Source organism: Lynx rufus, unplaced genomic scaffold (genome assembly GCF_022079265.1).
Source record: "Lynx rufus isolate CCGP_SWC_20201006 ecotype Redwood Valley unplaced genomic scaffold, mLynRuf1.p SCAF_5, whole genome shotgun sequence".
Classification (NCBI taxonomy): domain Eukaryota; kingdom Metazoa; phylum Chordata; class Mammalia; order Carnivora; family Felidae; genus Lynx; species Lynx rufus.
Genome location: NW_025814867.1, coordinates 67,521,446 through 67,543,751, shown reverse-complemented (window position 1 = coordinate 67,543,751; position 22,306 = coordinate 67,521,446). Strand labels below are relative to the sequence as shown.

At 35.7% G+C, this 22,306-nt stretch overlaps 1 protein-coding gene across 1 annotated transcript in view; it reads right to left on the bottom strand.

The window, feature by feature from the left end:
• NAALADL2 (N-acetylated alpha-linked acidic dipeptidase like 2) overlaps nucleotides 1-8,108 on the bottom strand; it is a 706,998-nt gene extending 698,890 nt beyond the window's left edge. Inside the window, exons 1-2 of the mRNA XM_047100419.1 lie at nucleotides 8,105-8,108; nucleotides 5,757-6,258 (exon numbers count right to left, since the gene is read on the bottom strand). Coding sequence (XP_046956375.1) covers nucleotides 5,757-6,258; nucleotides 8,105-8,108 — 506 coding nt within the window. The remainder of the gene's footprint in view (nucleotides 1-5,756; nucleotides 6,259-8,104) is intronic.
• Nucleotides 8,109-22,306: the final 14,198 nt, after the last annotated feature.

Sequence of the window (22,306 nt, the reverse complement as noted above, 5' to 3'; positions counted from 1 at the left end):
AAGCAGGCTCTAGGTTGTCAATGAAGAGCCTAGTGCAGGACTCAAACCCATAAACTGTGAGATCGTGATCTGAGCCAAAATCAAGAGTCAGATGCTTAACCGGCCTAACCACCCAGGCACCCAACCCCGTCCTTATGAGCTTTAGTGCATGCACACACACACACACACACACACACACACACACACACACACAGGTCATTCATTCAACAATATATATAATAAAGACTCAGTGACTTCATTATACAATAAACATAAAACACTATACCTGTCACACTGAAGCTTCTTCTAAGTTAAAGAGTTCTCACAACAGCCCTAGGTAAACATGTTTTATACAAGGTGACCAGCATCCCAACTGGCCAAAGCTAGACCAGGAAAAAACACAATACAGAGTCACAAATGCCTCTGGCCCTCAAAATAATGCCTCTGGCCTATTCTGTGGAATAGGAATGATGGAATCAATCATATACTGGGGAATATAGCAGTTGGTATTGGGAGAAGAAACAAACAAACAAACAAAAAGTAGTAAAGATGGAAAGGGAGTTAAATCACTTTGGTGTTTCAACATTTCAGTGACTATCAGAGGAATATGGCTATTGAGGTCCATTGAACTGACTGGATCCAGATTCTATATCAATAAGGCCTGATCAAATGAATCATTCCTATTCATAGATTATTTTGTAGGCCCACCCTCCTGTTTTGATGTTTCCAGTAAACTTGCATGTCTAAGTAGTTACTGTTCCAAAACACCAAAATCATAAATAAAACACGTTTTAATGGCTTATTTGGATTCTGACCCATCGGAACATATCTGCTATGTATCTGAATATACCCTGTTGGCTTACACAGAAGATATGTGGAAGAAGTAAACCAATTATGTAAAGAAGTGAAGGTATTTCAAATAGCAACAAGTTAAGCATAGACAGAAGTCACTGAGATAATCACATTAGATTAATACACACAGACACACACAGACACACACATTTATACATACACTAACATGGTCTTCATACTCCTATGCTAATCTTGACCATGTCTACAAATGTGATCAAGTGTAACTAAACTTCTGCTTGCTTTTCTTTTGTTTGGTCAACGTATAAGGTACTTGCTTTAAGTTAACATATTATGTGGGTTTTATTATGGGGTAATTAGATTCTTCAACTGGGATATATAGTCAGTATGTCTATCAGAGATTCTCTACGAATCACCACATTCAAATATGTAATTTTCTAAAATACTGAACATAACCTTTATGTTGAACAATATTTTAATTCAGGGAATGGAATCATAAAGTACTTTTATTCTATTTACATTTACTCATTGAGGCTAGATTTTTTTTTCTATTCTTAGATACAAATTCCACTAATTCTTGTGACTGTTATGTGACCTGAGTTCTTCTAGTGAGTAATTAAAATGTTCAGTGTCATTTAATAGTCATAACTTTGAACTTTTCCCCACTTTTGACCATCTTTAAGTTGGGAACCCTGAAGTCAAAGTAAGGAGAGTAGTCAGCTCCTTTGCGTTGTGTGTCTATACCTTCAGGGCTGAAACAGAGCAAGTAAGACTAGGTAAAGTGGGAGCAAATGGTTCTCACTTGATAGATACTCTTATGAACTGGAATGGCACTTCCTGAATCTAGCTTGACTTGTCAGGTGAATTTTCCTTTTGTGCTGTTTTGTGGGTTCTTTGGAGATCCATTCATCCCACAAGTGGGGACTTCTCACCTTCCTTTGATGTGAGTAATACATTCTCCTCCAGCTCCAATGCTTACTTCTTCCACAGACCCGTATCTCTAGCTCTGTCTTTGATAAGTTCTTTTCAGCCATCAAGGAAGCTTTATTGGAGAAGATCTGTAAGACTCCCTCCAACCCCCACTCCATTTGGGCTACTGTAACAAAATATTACAGACTGGTTGGCTTATAAACATTTCTCATCGTTCTGGAGAATGGGAAGTCTATCACAGCACTGGCAGATTCATTGTGGTGGCTGATAAGAGCCCTCTTCCTGGTTCATAAAGAATGTCTTCTCACTATGTCCTCACATGATAAAAGGACTAGCAAGCTCTGTGGGGCCTCCTTTTGTAAGACTGCCAGTCCTATTTGTGAGAAATACACCTTCGTGACCTAACCACCTCCCAGAGGCCCCATCTCCTAATACGATCATATTGATCATCGGGATTGCAATATATAAATGGGAGGGAGGCATGACACAATCCTAATAATCCTCTCTCTCTCTCTTTCATTCATATTCATATCCTGTCTGTCTGGATATAGTCCATAGAAGCAAAGTTTGTCATAGGCCACCCAAAACCTCTTCTTTTGTACTTTTATCTGCAACTAAACCAATCCATCTCTTATAACTTAGATTTCTCAAGTGGAAATCAGGCAGTCTCTGTGAGGCAGCTATCAAGTTCTTCCAAGTAGTTCTATTAAACCCTTTTTTCATTGGACTTGAGGCTTCATCCTTGGGAAGAAATTGGGACTTAAAACCACCACTAGCAGCAATCTCAAAAAAAATCCTTTTTATCGGTTCTTTTATTTCTTTTAAAACTGGGTGATCATCTCAGAGTTTTATGCTATTCTCCCCTTCAAGTTCTGCATGCTGTCCTAGTTAGATACGCACTATCAATTGTCTTTAAGCCTCAGCTGGAACTGAGATATCAACACTGTACTTTAACATTTTTACAGTATCTGGTTTTGATACGAGTTGTCACTTTTTTTTCTTTAAATCAGAAGATAGCAGATCCTCTGAGTAACTTTAATATTACAAAATATAAAATATTTTATAATGTAAGTAGGTATTATATTAATATTTTGAATATAATCATTATATGAAAAATAAAAATGGTAAGTCAAATGACTTTCAAAATACATAGTATAATTGACCGGTTATATATAGATCACTTACTTACTTACCAGTTATATGTAGATCACTCACTTACTTAGGCACTCATTTCCTTAGAAAAATACTTATTCAATATTTACTAGACAATAGGAGTCTAATGTTGGACAAAGCAAATTTAGTCCATTCCCTCATGGAGTCTGCATTCTAATCTATTATAAAAAGAATATATTTTCTTTGCACAACCTTTGGATGTTTGGCAAGAACTGTCCTAGTCTTAGAGTATATGAAAGGATGGAGAACCAGTAGAGAAGAGAGAAAGTAACTAATGAACAAAACAGTGAGCCAATAAGAGCCCAAAAGTAAGCATAAATTGATGAAAAGTAGCAGTAGGTATCTGTGATATATAGAGTTAATGCTAAGATGACTTAGTAAACATAGAAACTCATAGAAGGGCATTTGGTTACCATGACTATTAGGGAAAAGGTTGTCTTTGGATGAGATGTTATTTGGAAAAAGTTACTGTAAACATATTTGTATGAAAATATTTATTGAAGAAAAATCTCTTATCTCAATAAAGAAAAAAATGTGGCTATTTGATGTAGTACAATTGGGAATATGTGTTCAACCACTGGATGCTGCCTGGCAATATAATTGTTAGTGATTATATTTTTGTAGCTAGCTTTGAAATATATATTTTATGGATTTTCAAGTTTAAGAGGAGAATATATGCTTTACTGTCACATAACTCCTATTCTGAGGAAAATAATGAATACTTTTATTTAATTATACATTTACAATTTTAGAACCAGCTGCCTATTTGCAAAAAGGACATTAAGTCAGCTTTTAAAGATATCTACGATGCTGAAAAAATAATAATTATAATAAGTAAGGCAAAGAAAGCCAGAGAAAGGAAATAAATATGTAGGCTAGTTAGTACACAAAAAAATGCATGCCATAAAATTCCTTATGATTTCAATACAAATAGGACTCTGAACTTACTATAAAGGCCAAAGGAAAGAGGGAAGAAGCTAGGTTATGAGATTCATTGTGTCCATAAGTTAAAAACTAAGCAGTTGATCAGGAAAACATAATAATTATTAGTATTAAAAAATTTTACCCATGGATTCTTTTCCAGAGGACACTTTTGCAAAAGAATGTCCACAATGAAGATACAGTTGACACAGTTTCATAGAGTTCTGTTTTCCTTCTTCCTCCCAATCTCTGCTTTAGGTGGTTGGTTTTTTTTGTTTTTTTGTTTGTTTGTTTGTTTGTTTGTTTTTAAATAACAGCCCTGTGTCAGTTAGATCTATCTTTGACAGACCCCTTGCATTCTCCCCCCTCCAGGGAGCTGAACCCTTCAGAATGACTTCCCAGGCTCGGAGTCCGCAGTATCCCTGCTGGGTTCAGTCAATGGGACAACTAGTAGGATACTGAAAAACAGGAGAAAGGGAGAAGCTGCCATACTTCTTACTTTCTCTCTGCCTTCAGTAGCTGAGGCTACATCTCCACCCCCCTGCACGTGTATATATAGAAAGTTCCAGCTTCCACCAAGTTATCCCAGGTCCCTCTGTCCCTGCAGCTTAGGTTTAGTAATGGCTTCTTTTCTTTGGGCTGCCCCACTGTCCCAGCTGCCTTCTCAGATTTTATCACTGATGGAGTAATTTCTCTACTTTCAATGCCCTCTGCTTTAAATATTCAGAGAGTTATCTGTTGTCTGTTTGATCCTGACTGATAGAATCACCCACTATAAGTTAATGACATATCTTTCAGGTCAATTCTACGTAAACAATTTTACACTGAGCGATACCATGGAAAGTCTGCATATTACATGCTTAGGCAACAATGAACAGCAGGTGCAGAAGGGTATAGGAAACAAACTGCCATTAGGCATTCAGATATGATTTTTAGGAAGAGAATAATAATTCACCAGTACCAAAACACAAGACATTTCAGCACATAGATACCATGATGCACCTTCAGTGGGTATGCTCCCGAGGAGCTCCCTAGAAATGCACAGATGCCAACATCTTGTTGTAATGAGTCAATGTAACCCAGAAAGAATATCCTGGGGAAGTAGCACCCTCTCTCTCATCTACCTATAAACAACATATAGGATTCACTTAGGACTGTCTTTTCTTGGCAAATAGGGGAGATATATGGGAAAGCTAACATTCCAGGTCTTCATTTCACTAAAAATGTAAACTAGCAAACCCTTTACAAGTCAACATATATGCTAATAATATAGCAACCGTTTCAAGATACCCATTAATTATAAGACAACGGTGAAACTTTTCCCAAGAACTCAGATTAATGCTCAGATAAAGAATATTTTCTTATCATTTAACTTAAAAATCAACACATTCTGGCTAGAAAGTTCATGTGCAAACTTACCTTAAAGAGACAGATGAACTTTTAGAATTGCCTTATATATGGAACCCAATGGTTTTCAATAAAAATGTGCTAAGAAATCCGGGAATGCAAGAAACCAAATACTATCGGTGCTTGTCTTAGCTCTTAACCATAAGAGATAGTTACTTCAGCCCATAAAAAGAGGTTTATTTCATTCTGGAGTCATTAAAAATTTCAATCATATGGCTAATACCCTAGTTTTTATTACACATATATCCAATTGTGTTTGCACCCTAATTTGGCCTACCTGGGCTGTCCAAGAGGGAGAATATGCAATGACTGGAGTCTTGCGGTCTCCACAGTAGTTATGATTCTTATTATCAATTAATACAACAGCATCATAAATTTGAAACGTGCATCCTCTCTGTGAAGGGTGTGCTGGCAAGTTTTGCTGCTTGGCTTGCAGGACTAACCTTAAACCATGGCAAAACCAACAATTCAAACTCCCTGTGAGACATGTTTCTCAGGAAATGCATCCCACCAGCATCAATTTCTTCTCCACCTACCTGAAAGACTTCTTAATATCTTCTGCTTGGATTGTCTTGAGAATCTCTTGGTATAAGTGAAGATCAAGCGTTCCTGAAGTTGTAGCATTTGAAGGGCAATTTTTATGTGCATAATAGCCTATCAAAATCCCCAAAATAAATAAAACGGTGGCTGTGCAAAGTATTTTTAAAAGGCGGCAAAAATTGCAGGGGTTGCTCTTTGGTGCAGATCTTGTATAACGGGTTACATAGTCAGACTCTTCTTGAAGTCTCTGAAACCTTCCTTTGGGTGAAGTTGCTGGTTGAATGGAATCAAGATTGAGGTCTGCAGTCTCTGGATTCTCCAGGTTCTGATTCTCAGCACTATCTAGCTGGAACTGGTCAAAACCAGGCTCCTCCAGCTCCTTTTCCATGTCCCACTCTAAGTCAAGGGCAGTGGCTTGAAGGTCATCATTGTCTAAATACTGTGAATGTCCTGGAGCTCTTTGATCTGCATTGACCTTCTGATAAGCCATCTTTTTACCTGTGAAAATAAGAGAAGTATATTTTCTTAAAATAAACTGTGAAACTGAATATGGAAAACCTCATTTAAAATGGAGGTGGGGGGACCAGCAGATTACAGATCCCAACAGGAAGAGGCACACCTTGCATTCCCAATTGGAAGAAGCCTATTTTACTACCCTACAAGGAAAGGTAAAGTTTCTCCCTGCTCAGCAACAAGCTCAGCAAATAACAAAATCCAATTCAGCTAATGAGAAACCATTAACACCCTGCACACTCACTGTCTTTCAATGGACTTTTCCTTCAAAGCAGCCCCTCCAAATTTCCTCCTTTTCTCAATAAAGTAACAGTCCTCTCCTTTGATCTCCAGGCTTGCCTATGGTTTGCCATAGTTTGCAGGTCCTGAATTGCAATTTCTCTGCTATTCCAGAATAAAGCCATTTTGCTGGTAAAATAACTGGCTGTTTACTTTTAAGGTTGACAAAACAAACAATAAAGAAAATCTCCAAGGTAAAAAGAAAAGACAACAGCAATCATATTAGGTTGCTAAATAAAATTTTACTGATAAAAGTTTAGTGAATATAATCATGGGAAATATACTGCCCCTATAGAAAAATCACGTATTAGTTAATTATGTAATCTTCTGTTTCTCTGTTGATGTTTATTATAGGAAGAGGAGACAAATGAAACTTTGAGAAAACATAAAATAGACACACACACACACACACACACAATTATTCCTTTGAAGTTCAGGAGAATAAAAAGATCACAAATGTACAAGTGCATTGAGGATAAAATATTATCATGGAGGAAAAATTTAAGCTTACACATTGTCAAAATCACTTTTAAGAAAAACTAAGGGCAGAAGCAATAAAGCTGTGGTTTAGTAGTAAGTTAAGGAAGGAAGGAAGGAAGGAAGGAAGGAAGGAAGGAGAAAGAAAGAAAGCAAGAAAGAAAGAAAGAAAGAAAGAAAAGAAAAGAAAAGAAAAGAAAAGAAAAGAAAGACAAGAAAGACCCTGGGATGATTTTTAGTATCAGAACTATTTTCAAAAAGAGATCAGGATACAATAGAAACAGAAACTAAATGGAGTGATAATGTTATTGAAATACAAGAAACGAAATATAATATGTTACATAGTCACAAATTATCAAAAGGACTGGAAACTCTAAGGCCACCCCAGAAGACCAAATGTTTCCGTGGAATTAGTAACAGGAATTGGCCTGTATCACTGAACTTTAAATAAAAGTCTGGGATGGCATCTTTCCAAAAAGGGAAGCCTTTTGCCAGCTAGGAGAGTTTGGTTTCATAACCTTGCTACAGGAGTGGCAGATGGAGATTTTCTCCCCTACACAGTTTTGGATGACAGTTTGTTATATCCTGCAGAGTGGTATTAGGCTAACTGGGCTAATTAACTACAAGTGGTCTTCTGTCTGTATTCAGTAACCCACTGGTGTATTATGGTTGCAGATTAGGAGTATTTATACTTAAATTTTCTGTGTATTAGATTTGTCATCTCAGCTGGATTCTAAGGTCCCTCACTATGTTTTATGATTTTTCTATGTGCCCCACTGTGGTGGGAGAAGAATAGAGCTCAATGGACAAGTGATCAGCTAATTGCCTTAGGTCCAGCGGTTAACAAGTAAACTCTAATAGGAAGATACAGGGACTTCATGGAAGGGAGTGGCATTCTACACAGAATTATGGGTATATGCAGCTCTAATCCTGTCTGGCAGAGATCCATATTAATTAAAATGTTCTGATTTTTTAAAGAGTTCAAATATAATTAAATATTAATCTTACAAAATAAAAATCATAATTCTGACTAGATTTCTCATCTGCTACCCTATAATCTAGGATTCAGTCTTACCCATTGTTGACTCCATAACAATAAGTAATGCATGTCAGGTACTGGGACAGGCAGTGAAAACAAAGATAAATGGGTCCTTAATCCTCAAGGAAGGAACAGTTCAATCAGAGATAAATGCATGAACAAACCTATAAGTTGAATAAAAAATGTAGAGTGCAAAGGAGACTCAGGGAATATGGGAAAGGCTTCCCCAAGAAAGTGATCTCTGAGATATTTCCGGCAAGAGAGGAAGAGCTAACTAGGGCTGACCAGGGGTGTGAAAGGATGACATTCAGGCAGGCGAAATTTACAAACATGCAGAGGAATAAGAACGCATGGTGCATGGGCCATTTGGAAAATGCAAAACTACCAGCATTCTAGTACAAGGAAGGAGCGCATGGGCTGGAGATTCAGAGAAAAAGCTAGGAAAGCATATTTGTGGGTAAAAGGCTTAACTTCTGTGTAACTCACGGTCTTCATCTGTGAAATGGGCATGATAATAATATAAACTTCATAGTGTTGTAATTAGGATTAAGATAGGGCACCTAAAACATCCATTGAGTGTTGCAAAGGCTCTATGGGTTAGAAGGGACATTTCTGGTAGTAGAGGAGAGAGGACCGGGGAAGACTGATGGAGGAAATGAAATGAGTTAAGTAACGCAGGAGAAATTATAAGGGTAAGACGTTGTGGAGAAGGGGAAGTTACATTATATTCACACACATGTACACTCACATATAAAATATGCTAGTTGTGATTTGCTTGTTTCCATTTAGTTCATATGTAAGACAAAAAAGAAAAAAAAAAGCACTACATGACATAACAACTGTTATCATGAAGGTGTTTATTCAGTACCATGCATTACAATAGGCTCAGGAATAATTCTGCACTTTCCCCAACCCCTTTCCTTCCGTCTCCCTCCCTCCCTTTCACTTAGCCTGGTTTCCAAAATGATTCAAGAAAGCACAACAATTGAATTTTATCCTTGCTCATACCAAGACAAGCAAAAAAAAAAAAAAAAAAAAAAAAGGCAATGGTTGGAGTTAATGATAATTATTCATATAAGTTAGGAGAGCGTTGGTAAAGTGTTAGAGGAAGACTCCAAATCACACTTGGTTAAAAAAAAATTTTTAAGGTAAAAGAAAATCCAGGAGGATAGGAAAAACTTGAAGGTAGTAGAACTAAAGGCTTTCTAAAATCCATAATTCTAAATTCTCTCTGAATGCAGAAGAGGAAACTGAGGTCTAGAGTTGAATAATTCTTTAGACTGAGAAAAGTGATGCTTGGGTACATTTTTCTTAAGGCGATTTGTGGTTTTATAAAAATATGAGATTAATAATTTATTAGCAGTAAATTAATGTTAAATACCCCACAATTCAAATTATTTTAACATACAATTTAAAATACTGAAATTTCTTTTTTTTTTTTTTTTTATATATTTATTTTGAGAGAGAGGGAGAGAGCAGGGGAGGGCCAGAGAGAGAGGGAGACACAGAATCGGAAACAGGCTCCAGGCTCTGAGCCATCAGCCCAGAGCCTGACGCGGGGCTCGAACTCCCGGATCGCGAGATCGTGACCTGGCTGAAGTCGGACGCTCAACCGACTGCGCCACCCAGGCGCCCCTAAAATACTGAAATTTCTTAACACTAGTCATTTTTTTCTTTTTTAGCTTACACATCAATAAATCCTTGCTATCTTGAAATGATATTATGATATTTATTTCTTTAAGTGTTCCGTTCATGCATTATTGATTAATTTACTTAGACACTGCCCCATTGTGGTTCTTTAGACTTCCCTGTCTCTCATTTTAATGAATCAGAGTCTCTCTCTTTAAAGATTGTTCCAAAAATTGAATTGTAGGACATGTCTTATGCTCAAGAAAGACGTAGCACACAGGAGTTACTATGGAAATGTGCGATCTCTAATTATGACCTCTAATACAAACATTCAAAGTCATTTCCACACAAATCATTTAAAAATCAACTGCAGCGATGAGGGAGAGTTTTCATCTCTAGCCTGACAGTAGGCATTCCATCACAAGTACATCAGCAATTTAACGCTTTTCAAACATCAGACAGAGCCATCAATTAGAATGTAATGCAGATACAGATATTAAGTCCTCACCATGATGGATATCTGCCCAACACCCTTACTACCACTTTTGAACTCATTACACATTTATAAACTTACCCTAAATTCTATCTTCCAGGAGAGCAGTAACTGGGTCAAAGGTAAATGGAATCATTCAATGTAACAAATTCCTAAATACTTCAAGAAAACTTCCAAGGAAATAAGTATGGGCGAATGAACATACACAGTGAAGCATTTAAACCATTTACATTTGGTAAAATAAGTTACATATATATTCTATACATGTTCTGTACATTTTATATATATTTAGAAATCGATTTCTTTAAAATTATCTTGCCTCAAGGAAAATCGTATAGCTTTTTGCAAAACTATAAATCTCTGCACTGATAGTTCTGTTTCACTTAATCTATCTAAAATAAACTCCTTAAAAATAAAACAGAGTACCACTAAATAAAACTGATCATATATTCAATTTTGAGTCAGCACAAATTATTTTATTCATGCCACAAAGAATGTAGCCTTCCTTAAAAACCTATGCTCTGTAAGGTAAGTAAACAACATAACACAGTGTTTTATCAGAATTTTCAAATGCTCAAGTACAATAAAAATTACATTATAAAAAGAAATCTTCAGCAACATCAGCATCTCTTAGATATGATTATATAATTATGCCATCCAAACTTCATGTATTTCCTATTACTGATATTCATTTAATTTATATCATCATATTATTTTATAACTACTCTATATGAGTAATTTAAAACATACATGTAGTAGATTTCAGAATTGGCCACATGAATTTTCCTCCAAAAGAAATGTACAGTTGACCCTTGAACAATGTGAGAGTTGGGGGTGCTGACCCCCCATTCAGTTGAAAATCTGAGCACAATATTTGACTCCCCCAAAACTTAATAGCTTACTACCATCTGGAAGTCTTATCAATAACATTCAAATAACACATATTTTGTATGTTAGATGTACAATATGCTGTACTCTTAAAATAAGCCAGAGAAAAGAAAATGTTGTTAAGAAAATCACAAGGAAGATAAGATACATTTACAGTACTACACTGTATTTATCAGAAAACAAAACAAAACCCATGTATAAGTGGACTGGCACGGTTCGAACCCACGTTATTCAAAGGTCACCTGTACTTTGGTGTAGATCAGGTCATAGAAAATTGTTACATTTTCTCAAATAGAAATATCTGTAGCATCCTCACATTCTATATTATACCACTTAGCCTTTTTTATAGAATGCAATTTTTATGAAAAGTAGAGTATATTCTTTATACCAACATCTCTTATTCACTTAGATGAGATCCCTTCCCACCCAGGCCCATACCAAAGTCTAAATTGTTTTTAAATTCAACATACTAAAACATTTATCTTTTGTATACACTTATCCTTTTATAAGGAAAAGAAAGCAGAAACAAGTTGAACTAAAAGGTATTTTTTCTGGATTACGGCAGGCTTAAGTCAATAAAAAATGATTTTGTATTCTTACTGAGCATATGATTAGTTTAAAAATAAATTGTTACTTCTGAATGCTTTCTTTCACACATTTTCACTGGCTGAAACTAAATAAATTAATAGAAATAAAAGATGAACACCAAAACAGGCAGAGATTTCAAAACGTAAAATACAATCTGTGGCTGCTGCAGATCTAGCCTAACACAATGGCTGGCAAATACTTCAGATGATAAATACATGTTAAACAGAAATTTTGTTTAAAAGCTATATATTATTAATGCCACTTAGAAATATAATCACAGCAGTATTACTTTCTTGCTCAGCAATCACAGAGAGGGAATTTATTACATGAATGTCCTGGCTTTATCAATCTCTAAATTAGTAGACTCTACAGTCAGGCTACTTGATTCAAATACTAGCTCTGCTATGTAATTCAGACCAGTTACTTAGCATCTTTATGCTTAAATTCCACATTTGTAAAATACTGAACTATATTTGTAACATTACTATGAATAAATGAGATAAATTATTAAAGGTGCTTAGAACAAGATCTAACACAATACAAATGATCCACTCATAAAGGATTACTCTAGAAATTCTATAGTTTAACAGAACAGAAGTACATATTTGGAGCTTACAACTTTGAAGACTTGGTTAAATTAAATTATGTCCAGAGGCCTTGAGTTTCAGTAACAAGAACCTAGAGATAATGAGGAATTGAGCAGTGGACTCAAGGATTTTTGAGAATGAGAAGCACCTTCTAATTACTAGCTATGGCTCAGATAAGAGAGAAAAATGGCTAATATTTATGTAGAAGTTATTATTGCATTTACTTACAACCACCAATTCTATGTCTTGTTATTCTTTTTACTCTACTTACAAAAAGAAAAGCAGTTTTTCTATAATGCTAACGATTTCAGTTTAATGGTTCTAGGAATTAGTGATAATTAAACATAGTGATAATTAATCATCAACATGAGTTATATACGTTTGTTGTAGAAAACCATGTGTGTCCTAGGTGATTGACTTCATCTACTGACTTTGATGATACTGATAGTGTTTTCAACTCAAACAGTAAGAGATTGTGTAGATCTTATTAGAATTAGAAACACATCTAACAGCTTCCCTACTTGTAAAGTTATTTTATAAGCAAAATAAATAAATGACTCTGGCAGACTAACTTTAAAACACAAGGCAGAATCTCAATTTCCTATGACAGTTCTATGATTGAATCTTTACTGTAGAATGGGAGAAAATATTCATATGGTGTTTCCTGAAGCTTTGAATGTCAAATCATTTGCTGGTTTGAGTAGATTGATTTGAGGCAAAGGCATTTCTTAGAAATGTCAGTCCATCATCAAAAGGCATTCATTATGCACCTTCGTGCAGTATTACTTTAGATGCTGTACCAGTGAACTATATGAGTGCCCAGAGGAATTTTTAAATTTAAGTTTAAGAACATTCCTTATAGGCTGAAAACATTTGACATAAATTTTTCAGTATGAACCTGGTTTGTACAAATAAAGCCCATGTTTGTGGAATAAATATTTGTTGTTGAAAGCTTTAATGGTCTCAACTTGAGAGCAGAGCCAAAGATAAAACTATAAAAACAGTAATTCAGAAAACTGTTCCCTGACTTAATTTTTTTAGTATAATGAGATTTTTTTCCCAATCTGGTTTTGTGAAATGGCCCTGGAAATTGCTATAGCATCTGTAAATGTGTTAAGAATTCCTTCTTTAATTATAATTTTGCATGTCAACTGCATAAAAGAAATGACAATAATTATTTGTTGTTCATGCTTCACTAATTGAATAAAGAGTATATATGAAGTAAGGGAAAATTATCTGTTTTATTTTTAGGAAGAAAAACAGTCAAAACCTACTCTTAAAATGGGCAATAGTACACCAAATTTAGGCAGAGCAGATAATCAAACTGGAGAGTATAAAACTAAAACTTTACTCTGAAGCCTGAGTTACCTTGATCACTAAATTGACATGTAAAAAGTATGCTTATAGGATACAAAATTAATGAGCGTAAATTGCAAAAATCAGTCAAAACTGTTTGAAGGAAAATTATTTGATGAAATACAGCAGGTTTGTGTAAATGTGTTTTATATCGCTTGCATATGTATGACCACATGCCAGTTCCCTGAGTGGGCCAGCCTTTCTTTCGGTATCTGTGTGTACCTGAAATTTGTGTAATGCACTAGTGGGATGGTTTGTTGGGCTCACCTGGTTCCTGTATTTATGATAAGGTTCTGCAATATTAGAATGACATCATTAAAAAAAAAAAAGAACGATATCATTCAGTTCAGGCAAAATTTGGCAAGCAGAAGAATTCATCTAAATTGACTAAAATGATACAGAGTATAGTCTCTGGATTTCCTGAACAAGTAGTTTGAACACTTAGTACTATTTAGAATATCTATCATGTGAGGTTAAGTTTTTTTTTTATTACTTTAATGTTGATTTAATTTTGAGAGAGAGAGAGAGAGAGTGCACACGCACACTATCAGGGGAGGAGCAGAGAAAGAAGGAGACACAGAATCCAAAGCAGTCTCCAGGCTCTGAGCTGTCAGCACAGAGCCCAATGCAGGGCTCAAACTCATGAACTGTGAGATCATGACCTGAGCTGAAGTCGGATGTTAACCACCTGAGCCACCCAGGAGCCCCTGTAAGGTTAAGTTTTAACCACCATCACAGAACTCTTCTACTCAGTGATGTGAAAACAGTTTCTGTTCCTGCCATGGACGCCTTTCCTGGTCCTTTTTGGTATCTGCTTCTACCTAGATTTAATTTTTGTTTTCTTTTGTTTTGGCCTGGTCATCATTTCCATTTATAGACATATTTCTATCATCCGTAGAAATACTTATTTACTTCCACAGGACTTACATCCTTTTCACCTTCAGAGTACTTGAAGTGACCTCCATTAGAAATGAACATACATAAGATGAATGAAACCACAAAACTACAAATTACAGAAGTGTGGAGGAGAACAAATGCTGAGAGTCTGGCTAAAGAAAGCCATTATAATTGAGTTTTAAAGCCATTCTCAGCTTCACTGCAGTCAGGGCTAAGAAGGCTGTCTGCAGAGTCCTCTCAAGTTCCATCATCCTTCACCTAATTTCCCTCGTTAATGCACAAGGCTGTCAGTCTCAGCTGAAGAGTTTGTTTGTAATTTTACTATTTTTTTAAGATATTGCTTTTTGTAGTTGCAGGTTTCTATGTTAGGAAGATACATTTCTCTATCTAGTCAGAGAACTCTATGAGTCTCATTTTTTTTTATCCTATACACTTAGATTTTGATACACAGAAGAATGTGCTCATGTTATGCTATGCAAAATAAAATGCTAATAGATGCTCCATTGACCCCTTAAAATGAGCCAGAACCTACAATAAGGTTAAAGTTTCATAAACATCCTGTCGTTGCGTCAAATAATCCTATATGTTAAGTACTACTATTATCCTTATTTTATAGATGAGGCTTAGAGGTTGTCTTTTTCCGAGCTCTCACAGCTATCAAAGGCAAGCAGCTGGAATATCACACCCAACCTGTCAAATTTCAAAACCTACTCTTTTAAATAGTCCAATATTCAGACTCTCTAGAAGTCCCCAAAGTTGGCATAATAATGAATTCAGAGATCTTACTGATTGAATGATCCCCAGTTATGTCACCAATGTGACAACTCACTCCAGGAGTCTCAATGTCCACTAAATCTGAATGGTCCTGCCTCGACCTTTAGATCTCTGGGTGCTGCTCCGACCCTAGGACCTAAAAGAGCTCTGTCGTCTGCTTTCCACAACACCCTGCCAGGCATCGATGTTTCCTGGCACTGTAGTTTTGAATAAGGGAGAATCGCTTCCAAGTACATTGCTCTCTGAGGAGAAGACCACAACCTCTACTTTATGGTCTCTTCCTAGCAACACTTTCCAAATTTCTCTTTTCTCCTGCTGCTGAGGGACAAAGAGCAAAACAACTATGCTTAGAACTTGAAAGCTACAGTTCACATACGACCTGCCGGAGACCTGTTTTCGGCCATTAAAACCCTTTTGTCCATCTTGTCCTACTCCCTACTATGTGTGGTTTACACAGGCCTAAGAGGGCTTCAAGGGTGTCAAGAGTTAACAGTCAATACAATCACCACTTGGCTCTTTGAGAGCTGTCTGCCAGGAGGAGCCTCTTAGCTTGGTAGATACACTGCAATTTTTTATCCTTTTAGCCAGTGTGAATCATCTTAAATTGTTGTTTTTTGACTGTGGCTTTTGGATTTCCAGGGGACAGAGAGATGAAGCTGTTACCTACATGAGGCCACTAAGCACTCTATCTTTCACATTTTCAAAGGTAATTTATTGGTTTACCTTTTAGATATCTTTACTCTTCAAAAACTATCAACAGGCTTCTACAAACTGCAATGCTTTATTCTAAAATTCATATTGCTGTTTCCTAAAATGATAACACAAAAAGACTTTTGGAGGCCCAGAGTCATAATCCAGTGTACTCACAATCTGTGCTTTTCATTTTCTGAAATGGCTCTTTTCATACTTGTTTCTTTAGGGTGTTAACAGGAAAAAGTGTTAATATATTGTGATGCAGTGGTTAACTGCTGGGAAAGAAGGCAGCCTGGGAAAACCCATGGGTACAGTATATTTGTGTTACTGTAAAAATATGTATCATATAAACCATTCCAAATCTGTATTAGATAAAATCTGGAAACCTATTCTTTAGCTAAAGGTCAACAAGGAAGATCCGGATATAAAAATTTTCATGTTCAGCTTTCAAAGTATTAAACCATAAGCTAAAGAAAATTAAAATTGGTGATTTAACCCACAATAATACAATGATAGGAATTCATTATACTTAATAGCCTGTTATGCTCTTTATAAGACAAAGATTACAATATAGTAATTCTCTTAATCTTAGGGCTAAAAATTAGTTTAAGTGAATTATGATGTTTGGTTAAGTAGCAGAAAAACATTAATGTGAAGAAAACTAAAAATTGTGAAGCTTTCAGTTGACAACTGATGACAGAATCAAGGTTGAAATGCTTTTCAAGAATTATTGCAAGTAACTTAGAAACAAATTGTTCAAGGTCTCGCTACTCTTTCTTACTTCTAAAATGCCATATCATAATTACATATATATGAAGATAAACAAGGATATATTTTTACAGTATTTTATTCTAGGCCTCCCACTGATCCAAAAATGGAATATTATCTGAAGAAAAAGGTGACAATTATTATTTTAAAGTATGAAATTCAAGTCCTTTCTGTAAGTGACCTTTCTTTAAGTATGATAATACTAATAACTGCTAACCTTTTCAATAAAAAAGCATGTATTAAATAATAAGAAACAGGATGAGAAATACTGTAGTAATATGTTACATCTGTATACAGTTTGATATTGAGAAGTTAATTTTTATTACAAATTTATACACATGCGTACTAATAGCCTTAGGTAAATTAAAGCAACTAAACAATCCACTAAAAACTATATTGGGCACTGCTTATGTCATTTCTATTTTATTTAGGAACAGGAGTATTACAAAAAATGGAAGACCTCCAATCACACATAAAAGTAATGCTGATATGAAATTAAATGTCAGGCAAAAGGCATGAAAATGCAATATTCGCAAAGACATTAAATGTAAAACATTTAGCAGAACTTTTATATAATTGACATCATTGAAAGGTAGTTTATTATAATAATGCATGCAAAATTTTAAAATTCACCTAGCACTTCAGTTTTAAAATGTCAAATATTATTACTTTACCAACATGAATTTTAGCTTCCTTCCAATTTTCTTTCTTCCCATAATGCATCCTTTATCTTTTTCTTTATATTTTTCTCTCCTTTCCCATTATTTCATTTTTACTTCTCCATTCTTATTTTACTATTGATATCTCAGTAATTCATTGAGAAATGATAAAATAATAAAACATAAAGAGTTTGTTTTATTTTTTTCTGCATATTGAGAATGATATATCCTGCACTACAGATAATCAGTGGATTCTTTTTATTTGAAATGATTCCCTGATGACCAAACCAAAGATTATGTTTTACTCTAGCATTCCAAATGCTTTTAAACTTCAGCCTTTAAAATATTAGTGAAACTCAATTTATCCTTAACTTGCTGCTTCGGAGTTCCATAATGTGACACTATGGGGGAAGAACTAAAGACCCTTCTCCCTAACACTTTTACAAAAACCCCCTTCAGCTATTATGATTGGTGAGACTATTCATTCCCATCATCCTCCACAACTTTAACCTACATATTACTCCCACAAAACCCTTCTCAATCATATATATCTTAGAAACAAATGCATTATTTTTGTTCTTCCCCTCACATTCTCTCTTTTTGAATCCTGTAAAGTGCTGAATCTTTCATCATTTCCTGAGTACTCTGAAACATTTGGAAGCCCAAATAATGAAAATATTATAGTTTTTGCCTGAAAAGGAGCATAGTCTTTAAGGATGTAGAAAATAAAAATTAAGTTGAGTTAAAATGGGAACATACACTGCAACACAGTTGTAAACAGTAGATGACCTTGATTAGTTTAATTGTGCTAAGAAATACAGCATTAGGAAAACAAACAAACAAACAAAAAACAAAAATAAAAGCACACATTTAGGTGCCACTATGTGCTATTTACATTACTTTATTTAATTATCGAAACAACACTATGAAGTTACTGTTGTCATCCCTGTTTTACAGACAAGGACACTGAAGAGACAGTTGCAATTTGGTCTAAATCATACAACATTTGAACCCAGTTAATGTGGGTCCAGATTTTGTGTCCTTAGCCTCTCTGCTACTGTGACAGAAAGCAATCAAATGAAGGCACATTTCTCATTCCTCTAGAAATTAAAAATAATAACAATAAAAGAACATCACTCAATTTTACCACAATCAATCCCTAACAAAATTTTGTAGTATGACCTTTTCCCATAAGTTCCATCCCTTTGTAGCCTTTCCAGGTTGGGGGCGGTGGGGGGAGGGGGGATAGTTTTTCAGGAAGAAAGTGGAGAGAAGAAATGAATAAGCTCACACATTCACACGCAGATGTAAGTCTCTCCACTATGGCCTCACTAAAGTTGCTTGTGACTTCCCCAAATATACTTAAAATCCATGCTCATAGTTACTAGATACCAAGGCTCATGATTTTAATATCTAAAGTTTTTGGGGCGCCTGGATGGCTCAGTCAGTTAAGCTTCCGACTTAGGCTTAGGTCATGATCTTGCAGTCCATGAGTTTGAGACCCGCGTGGGGCTCTGTGTTGACAGCTCAGAGCCTGGAACCTGCTTCGGATTCCATGTCTCCCCCTCTCTTTAACCCCTCCCACACTCATGCTCTGTCTGTCTCTCTCTGTCTCTCTCTGTCTCTCTCTCAAAAATAAGTAAACATTAAAAAAATTAATTTCTAAATTTTTGTTTTCAATAGACTTTTCCTCTCTGCCTCTAAGAATTAGGTCTTATCATATTTTATTTCCCACTGTTTTTGTAATGATTCGTTGGCCAGGTAAATATTTGTTGGACCAAACTCATCATTTTGACAACCCCTAAATATTCATGATCTCCTCACATTTATATCCCTGTTCTTTCAGGAATACATATATATCTTAAGAGTAATTGTCTAATTTAAATGTGACAGCTTTTAAACAAACAGATTGAAGGACAGTGCAATATATATTTGCTATAAAGTCTCTTATGAGAACTGTAATTAAAGCATGGGTAACTTTTACAGAAAAGGAATTCTTGGAGCCCTGAGCACCAAGAAGTGCATCTATCCTAAGTGGAAGAGACCATGTGGAGAGGCCCTGAGACCAAATGGAGAAAAAGCTGAGCCCAGACTTCCGAACCAAAGTGCCACACATGTGACCAGCAACCAGCGGATACTCAAAGAGTGACAAGGATATGGAGCAAAAGAATAAGCCAGGTGAAAACTGCCCATATTTGTTTATCAAATAGACATAACAAAAAGCTGTTGTTCAAAGCCACTATATTTGGGGGTTGTTTCTCAGCAATGAATAAATAACCAGAAAGAATAACCACTTAAGCTATTTTTCCAAAACAGAAATCTGACCAGGTCATCTGACACCTTAAAATCATATGAAGTCTTTTATCTTAAGGAATAGAACATTTCACAGATGACTTTCCAAGACACATAAGACCTTGATGCCTGGGCAGGCCTCAGCTTCCATTCTTACCCTTTCCTGGACTTCCTGCTTTCCAGTCTCTTCTAGGCACACATTACATGTGTTCTGCCTCTACCTGATTTGCTCAGGTTCAAATTCTTGATTTTAGTTCTTCTGTCTAGCTACCTTTTATCTTTGCACACTAGCACGGTGTCTAGAACCCTGCAACTGCTCAATAGATGATAGACTGAAAAGGGGCATGGCATCTTGAAGACATTATAAATTTAGGGTAAGGTAATTGCCATTTAACCAGCAATGTGTCTTACAGCAATTACTGCAGTTCATTTAGCTTTTTAAAGAGAATGTAATATCTATCCTATGTACTTGTAAGAGTTAATTAATGAATAATGTTAAATGTTGGAACCAAATTCAGCTGATAAGCTGTAAAACCCAATATATATGCTAGTTTTAAAATTATAAATTACTAGAAATCAAGAGAGATAGGTTTGAATTCTGGACCTGCATTTACTAGCTATGGTCCCCAGGGCAAACCATGTTTCTTCATAGGTAAAATTAGACTTGGGTGTGTGAAAACCAAATGAGATAATTCATAAATCAGTGTTTTAAATACTATTGACCAATATCATATAGTTCACAAAAGATTATTAATAACAAATAAAAATTGGTTAAAACTAACTAAGGGGTGCCTGGGTGGCTCAGTTGGTTGACTGAATTCAGCTCAGGTCATGATCTCGCTGTTTGTGAGTTAGAGCCCTGCATCAGGCTCTGTGCTTACAGCTCGGAGCCTGGAACCTGCTTCAGATTTTGTGTCTCCCTCTCTCTCTGCCCCTCCCCTGCTCACACTCTGTCTCTCAAAAATAAACAAACATTAAAAAAATACTAATTAAAATAATCACCCTTACATGTACACCATACTCAGTCACCCCAATTCTTGAATAGAGCTGATATAGTTCACCACAAGTGATTTTGCACTACAAGTTCCTGGATTTCTCTTTTTCCTAAACAAAACTCAGAGTCTGGAATGAGAGGATATGACAGCAGACCTTTGGGTTGTGTGCCATACATGAAGATTGTATCCAGGGAATTGGGGACACAAGAGCAGAGGGAAAAGAGAAGCAGCCCATGAAAAGGTGGCCCCTGGAAAATTCATCCCAGCACTCACCAACTTCAAGTCTCTTAAACACATAAAGGTATTTTACTTACACTGTTTAGAACTGGTATCTGTAATGTGGACATACACAGAGTTAAAAAAAAAAAAATCAGGTCCTCTATTTTGAGGGGGAAAATGTGAAGAGATCTATAGGAGGAGATTAATCCAACTCCCCTCCTGAACATAATAGATTTTGAAAGGAATCTATCCAGAAAAATCCATTTAGCTATGCCCAGGACAATCAAAACTGACTGTGTAGAGATTGAAGTGCCTCAGTCCATCTGCTGATGATTCTTATTGGGTTTTGGCACCTTCTCCATAGTTACCAAGCCTATGTAAAAGAAAGCTATGCTTCTTATTTCTAGGACAAAAACAGATGGTGCTCCAGCAGGTAATAATTTAATTAAATGGCTCCTAAAGCATGAACAAATTGTTCCAAAGAAAAGAAAATATTTTTTTTTTAAATTTTTTTCAACGTTTATTTATTTTTGGGACAGAGAGAGACAGAGCATGAACGGGGGAGGGGCAGAGAGAGAGGGAGACACAGAATCTGAAACAGGCTCCAGGCTCCGAGCCATCAGCCCAGAGCCTGACGCGGGGCTCGAACTCATGGACCGCGAGATCGTGACCTGGCTGAAGTCGGACGCTTAACCGACTGCGCCACCCAGGCGCCCCAAGAAAATATTTTTTATTATTCTTTAAAAATACAGAGGGGGAGAAAATAACTAAATCACGTTTGACTTTTTTAATGAAACAAAATTACGGTTTACTAAATCTCCTGTTGTTAAAAACAAAGTGCTTCCCTCTCCCTATCTTCCTCCTAAATCAAAATATGAATTATAATAATATTGTTGTCATTCATCAACTTTCATTTAATCTGTAAGAAATAAGTTCAAGTTAAAATGAAACATTTTACTATAGTTGAAATCAGATATTCTTGCTATAGGACTAATTTTTATGATATTCAAATTAAGTTGCATAATGTACTTTATGGATTAAACACGAAAAAATAAACTATATAACTAAAATGCAGATTCTAATAATCGAAAACAAAGTTTTCCATTCCAGGTAAAGCCAGAAGACCCTGCAAAACTCTTGTGATACATGGATTAAAGGTATCATTAATACTAGAAAACAATAACAAGTTTGCATTATAATACAGTAAAGGTCGGTCACTTGAGTTTAGGATGGAAATGGGTATGAATCCCAGTATTCGCTGCCACATACTGGCTATGTGACTTTATGACAGGAAATTAATTTTCTTAAGTTCTGTTTCCTAGCCTGTACATACACATACCTACCCAAACACAAAATGACTGTAGTTATATAGAGTCATGGTACGAATTCAAAGGATAAAT